The 6,000-nt window shown below is 51.3% G+C and overlaps 1 protein-coding gene across 1 annotated transcript in view; it reads right to left on the reverse strand.

The window, feature by feature from the left end:
* DPYSL2 (dihydropyrimidinase like 2) overlaps window positions 1-5,547 on the reverse strand; it is a 53,945-nt gene extending 48,398 nt beyond the window's left edge. Inside the window, exons 1-3 of the mRNA XM_048287258.1 lie at window positions 5,454-5,547; window positions 5,212-5,365; window positions 4,144-4,513 (exon numbers count right to left, since the gene is read on the reverse strand). Coding sequence (XP_048143215.1) covers window positions 4,144-4,494 — 351 coding nt within the window. The 5' untranslated portion in view covers window positions 4,495-4,513; window positions 5,212-5,365; window positions 5,454-5,547. The remainder of the gene's footprint in view (window positions 1-4,143; window positions 4,514-5,211; window positions 5,366-5,453) is intronic.
* Between the last annotated feature and the right edge of the window lie 453 nt (window positions 5,548-6,000).

A 6,000-nucleotide genomic window follows, 5' to 3' on the forward strand; every position in this document is an offset into this window, starting at 1 on the left:
TGGTAAATTCTGCACATAAAACCACTCCACAAGACACCCACTGGATGTATGGAACATCAGCTGTGCAGAATGATGGCTTTGAGAAGAAGTTGAGAGGACTTTGGCATTTCTGCTCCTCACTGTTAGTTTTTTTTCCACAAACCATCCTGACCCACTGGAAGAGCATGCAAGCCATCCTCCCTGATTATTTTGTGAGCAATGATTATCGAAACAAGGCTAGAAAAATTGCAGGCATTGTAACAAATTAAACTCAGGACTGCATTTCCAGCTGTCTGGAACAGCTCCTTTGTTTTAGACAACAGTTCCATTAATGTTCCAGAGTCTGTGATTATTTGAGCTCTCAACAATATCCTGTTTTCATTATTTCTCTCCAGGAATGAACAACCATGATCCTGAGAGCTTTGAGGTTTTAGGAGAAAGTCCAGTCATGTCCCAAGCTTCATGACAGTGTTTTGCAAGTGAGTCCTCTCCTGTCAATTCTAAAATAAAAACATTTTCCTACTCTCTGTTTTTTCATTTTTGTTATTTGTTACAATAGGCTTTGTTGGTTCAGACCAGCAGTTTACACACAGTGCTCTGTGCTTCCCAGAGGGCCAGGAACTGTTTTAAGAGAGGTAAAAAAGGGATGTAAAGGCACACAGGGAAAGACCTGAACTACTGGAGTAAGAACAAGATGGCAAATGAAGGAGAGATCTGGGATCCCAGGGCTTGTACTGGTGTTGAAGAGTCTGAGCAGCTACTCAGGCTCTCTCTACAAACTGGATTAAAGCCCTTGTGATCTCTCTCGCAATTAAACCTTGCTTTTCTCTATAGATGTTCCCTAAAATACTGTCTCTGTCCCAAAAATGTCAACAGGTGAGAAAGACAGAAAGAATAGCAATTACAGATATGAGAAAGTCTGGGAAATACACTAGCAGGAATGACCCAGCTCAAGCAATCAATGGCCAAAGTTTTTCAAACCCTAGATAAATGCCTCTCTCTCAAGACTGGTCATGTAAGGAAAAGGGAAATATTGCCCTGGGATGCCATTCCAGCTCTGGGACCAGGAACTTTCCAGCTTCTGCCCTGACTACAAAGCAGAGCTGATGGGCAACAGAGCTGGGGAAGGGGCTGGAGCCCCAGGAGCGGCTGAGGGAGCTGGGAAAGGGGCTCAGCCTGGAGCAAAGGGGGATCAGGGGGGACCTTGTGGCTCTGCACAAGTCCCTGACAGGAGGGGGCAGCCGGGGGGGTCGGGCTCTGCTCGCAGGGAACAGGGACAGGAGGAGAGGGAACGGCCTCAGGCTGGGCCAGGGGAGGCTCAGGGTGGACAGCAGCGGGAATTTCCTCATGGAAAGGGTGGCCAGGCCTTGGAATTGCCCAGGGAGGTTTGGAGTGCCCATCCCTGGAGGTGACCAAGGAAGGGCTGGAGGTGGCACTCAGGGCTCTTGGCTGGGGACAAGGTGGGCATCGGGCACCGGTCGGACTCGATGGTCTGAGAGGGATTTTACAACCTGGATCATCCTGTGGGTAAATCCCACTGCAGGAAATGATCTTGCAGGTGCACAGCAGCTCCTGAGAGCTAGGCCAAGGATCTCGTGCCTCATTTAAGGAATCCCGTATCTGAAGACGCCGTTCTTGGCACACCCCAGTGCTGGGGTCAGGGCCTCAGAGCACTGAACCAGCAGCTCCAGAACCAGCCAGGAACAGCCCAAACAGGGAAGATGAGAAAGTTCAGATGGGAAATAGAAGCACAGTCAGTTCTCCAAGGCCTGGCAGCTGGAAGCAGCAGAGCTTGGCTCCAAGCTGAGCTGCAGACCTGTTGAATTGGCCGCCGGAGATAGAGCTGCAAACGCTGCTGGAACTGAGGCCGAACCTTCCTGGTGCCTCCAGAGATGATCTTAACACTGAATTATGAGGCAGCACAGCCCAGGGGCAACACATGATAGATGGCTACAGAATGTCCCAGGCAGGACAGACACTGAGAGATTTGATTGCCCTTATCTTGTCCCACAGAACAATATATTGCTATTTAATGTAGAATAATTACATCCCCTTTTTTATCCTCTTGACAGTTGAGACCTCAAAGAAAAATATAAAAAATAGCTTGTCCATGTTGCTTTGTTAACTATTTCAAAGGGGATTAAGACAAGATCTTTCTATAAGTGACAGAAAGGATGACTGTGTTTTAAATCCATAAAACCGATTTTAACTGCTGAGGATTTAACCATTGATTCAAGCTATGGGTGCAGTCAGCTGGAAAGCCAAAGCTAAAACATTCCTGCAATAAATTCCCAATCCACAGTATAACATTTATCCCAAGAGATTGCACTTACCCCAATGCTTACCACCCCTCACAACACGATCCATTGGCATCAGTGTTAAGTAAAGCTAATGAGAAACAACTTAAATGTTTTGTACCATCCCATTATTTCATCCCCTCAGTTAACATTTAGACAATAATATTAAAAAATAGAACCAAAAACCACACTTTAAAAAAATGTTATTAATATTGTTGGTGGATTCTGATTTTTCACAATGGTGTACTTAAAGTTTTTATTATACTTTTTTTCTTAATCAGAAAATAATCGATCTCTTTAATGTATATCCTGCTTATACTTATGTCCCACAGGACATCAAATTGTCCAAAATTAGCTCTTAAAGTGTCCTGAATTGCAGAACCTTTGACTCCCCAGGGTGAAAAAGCCCTTTATTCTTGAAATGCACCTTGATTTGTCCAACAAGACAAATAAATCATGGAAAGTTACTCCATTAGTAGCCACTCCAGCATGGTCAGAGCAAACCTCAGGCATCTGTAGTGGCAAACTTTTGTTTGGGTTTGGGAAGCTAGGTTTGGAGCAGCATGGAGCACATCCTCCTCCTCCTCCTCATTGGGGCTGGTGTGTGGGAATTCTGAAAATCTGGGCCTGCCTTTGTGAGCTCTTTCTGACAGCAGTGGTTCACATGTGGAAATATGGCTGGTCACTGCAGCAGGGGCTGATTTGGGGTGGATGAGCCCCTATTTTATAACCAATAAATTTTATTAATTCCTATTTCTATATTACCTCCAGTAACACTTCATGTTTCTGAAAGCAGGAGAAAGTGGTGAACAAGCCCATATTCTGAATTCCAGGCAGACTTCTGCCCAGCGTACACAATCCATATCAGTATTAAAAATCAGAAGGCACATCCTAGAAACAGCTTACAGAAGAAAGGGCTGCTCTAAACCCACTGGGAGACTACTCAGAGAAACTCCTGCCCTATGCCAGGAGTTTAGCAGGCTGCTGGTGGGTACTTCATTCATTAATTTCTGCTCTTCCAGCCTCTGCACAGGAGCCAGCATTGTCAGAGGCGTTCACTGAGTATTTCCTGGCTCACAGCTGAATAAAGCTGGTTCAAATTGATTTATAGAGGAAAGCAGATGGGCATGGTCAGCCAGACCCATGGGTTTAGTGGGTTTTGCCTCTGGAAGAGGATGGGCTTTATTACACCCCGACAAACCCAGAGAATGAGAAATATCTGCAAGAGTCTTAAAAACCTGGGTTGCTATGAGGATGCCACATTCCTGTGAAAGTCCCAGATCTTCCCGAGTCAAAAATTCCCACTAAAGCCAGCGGCCCTGCTGAAAATTGGCATTGAAATGCAGCTCTCAGGGGTCACTCCGGCGCCTGTCCTCCCCTGGCAGCAGGGGTAGGAGCACCCCCCTGGAAGAAGCCTGCAGGGGTTTGATCCCGGTAGGTGCAAGCTCATCGATGCTCTTCTGCTCACAATCGCGTTTCTGTTCCGTGAGCTGCATTCCCTGCCTGGGTGGGGCATTTCCCTGCCCTCGTGCTTGGGGAATCGCCTAAGAAACAAAAAAGTCGCTGTTTCTCCCAAAACAGGAGGGCAGGGCGGGGTGTTTGTGGGTGCCGAGGGGGGGCCGCCTTTTTTCTTGTGCCCCCCTCTCGCACACCTGCAGAGAGCACACGGACAGCATTCGAGCTCTGGAGGGGAGGTTCTGCCAGAGATGCTGCTGCCGAGGGGAAGGCACGGGCTGCCACACGGATGCAGGGGACATAAAAGCCAGCGGCTGCAGGTGGAGAGGATCCGTCCTCTCTGCAGCCTATCGCCTGCTCGAGTTCACCTCACACAATATATATCTATATATATCTCTATATATGCACCCACCTTGTCATTCAGGTTCTGCAGCGCCTCCTTCCCCGTGGCACTCCTGATCTCCACCTTCCTCCCGAATTCAACAGATGGTTCCCCTCCCTTCCCGCTCTGCCTGGAATAGACGGACGGAGCATCCGGACCCAGGTGGGCAACATCCTTCTGCTTTGCCACGACTTTGTTACATCCGCGGCCCACCGAGAGCGAGTCGAAGTCGATGGTCTTGTTCTCCAGGGAGCCTTCCACCGGGCAGAACATGCCACAGAATTTCTGCCGGGGCTTGGGACTGCCCGAGCCCAGGTTTTTGAAGAAGGCTGGCACTTCTTCCTCCTCTCCCTGCCGCCCGTTCTGCTTCCTCTCAGCCATGGCTGGGGTGGTCTCCCTGCTAAGGGGGAATAACAACAGCGGTAACCAGGAGGATCCTGCACACACACACACAGACACACACACACGCGGGGAGAGGAGAGGTGGGGGAAAAAAAAGGAAAGCGATAGGAAGGAGATGGATCTGGGTCCTAGAGATACGGCAACATCAACTGCAAAGGGCTGTGCCCGGCAGGTCCCCTGCCCCCATCGGCACCAGCCAGCCTGTGGCTCGCTCTGTCTCTTTGATGCAGCGCAAAGTTGAGGCAAGGATGGGGCAGATCCTGCTGCAATTAAGGGAGGAGGCTTCAAGTTCCCAGCATCCAGATGGGGAGGGAGGGAAAAGAAGAGGGAAGGAGAGGAAAAAAAAATTAAAAAATAATTAAAAAAAAAAAAAAAAAAGAAAGCTCACTCTGCAGCAGAAACTGAGGACTGCTCCGGAAGTGATGCGAGTGGTGAATTGGCAAATGGACTCGATCAGGTTGGAGCAACAGCCCCCATCACACCCACCCTCTCCCCCTCCCCTTCCCCGGCGTGCGGCTCTCGCTGTTCCAGGGAGGCTGATGGGGTCCGGGCACCTCCTCCCCTCCGGCTGCTCCCCTTCCCCGGGCAGGGCAGAAAGGGGCTCTGCCTCCGTGCCTCCCTTCCTCCCACCAGCCTGTCCCCTGCCTCCCCCAGCCTAGCAATGGTGGAGTGCTCCCGGAATCCCATTGTTCCTCACTTTTCCCAACACCGCGGAGCCGGAGGGCGGGAGCAGCTGGGATCGCGGCTGGGTCAGTGGGGCTGCAGGAGCAGAACGCTGACTCAGCTTCCTGGGGTTTGGGGCATCGTTGGTGCAGACCCTCTTCAGGGGGGAAAAGGGCTGATTGATGGCACTGGAGAGAGGATGAGAAAGAGAGACAGATGGGTGAGGGGTGTGAGAAACGGGGGAGAGATGAAAACGAGCTGGCAACAAGGACTTACCTCCAGGAGCTGAAATTAGTGACCTTGCGAGTCAATTAAGCCTCTGCAGCGCCAGGAGACCCCGGTTTCTCCCTGCGGGGGATGAGGGGAGGCAGCCAAAGGCGGCTCCGGCTGAGAGCAGGTTTCTAGAGGAGGAGACAGAGCAGCCCCGTGCGCTCCTGCCCGTGGTGACAGCGACCCTGCGACGGGGGCGAGGGGAGGTGGGGGAGATGGGGGCAAAGGGGAGATGGTGGCGGAAGGGAGGTGGGGGCAGAGGGAGGATGGGGAGGAGAGGAAAGATGGGGGTAGAGAGAAGATGGGGGCAGGGGGGAGATGGGCAAAGGGGAGATGGGGGAGATGGAAGGCAAAGGGGAGATGGGGGCAAGGAGAGGTGGGGGCAGAGAGGAGATAGGGGGGCAAAGAAGAAGTGGGGGACGGAGAGCAGATGGGGGCAGAGCGAGGGTGGGGAGCAGAGCGGAGATAGAGTGCGAGGAGAGATGGGGCGCAGAGGAGATGGGGAAGAGGGAAGATGGGGCGCAGAGAGGGGACGAGGTCAAGGGGGAGACGG

Source organism: Corvus hawaiiensis, chromosome 27 (genome assembly GCF_020740725.1).
Source record: "Corvus hawaiiensis isolate bCorHaw1 chromosome 27, bCorHaw1.pri.cur, whole genome shotgun sequence".
NCBI classification, from domain to species: Eukaryota; Metazoa; Chordata; class Aves; order Passeriformes; family Corvidae; genus Corvus; species Corvus hawaiiensis.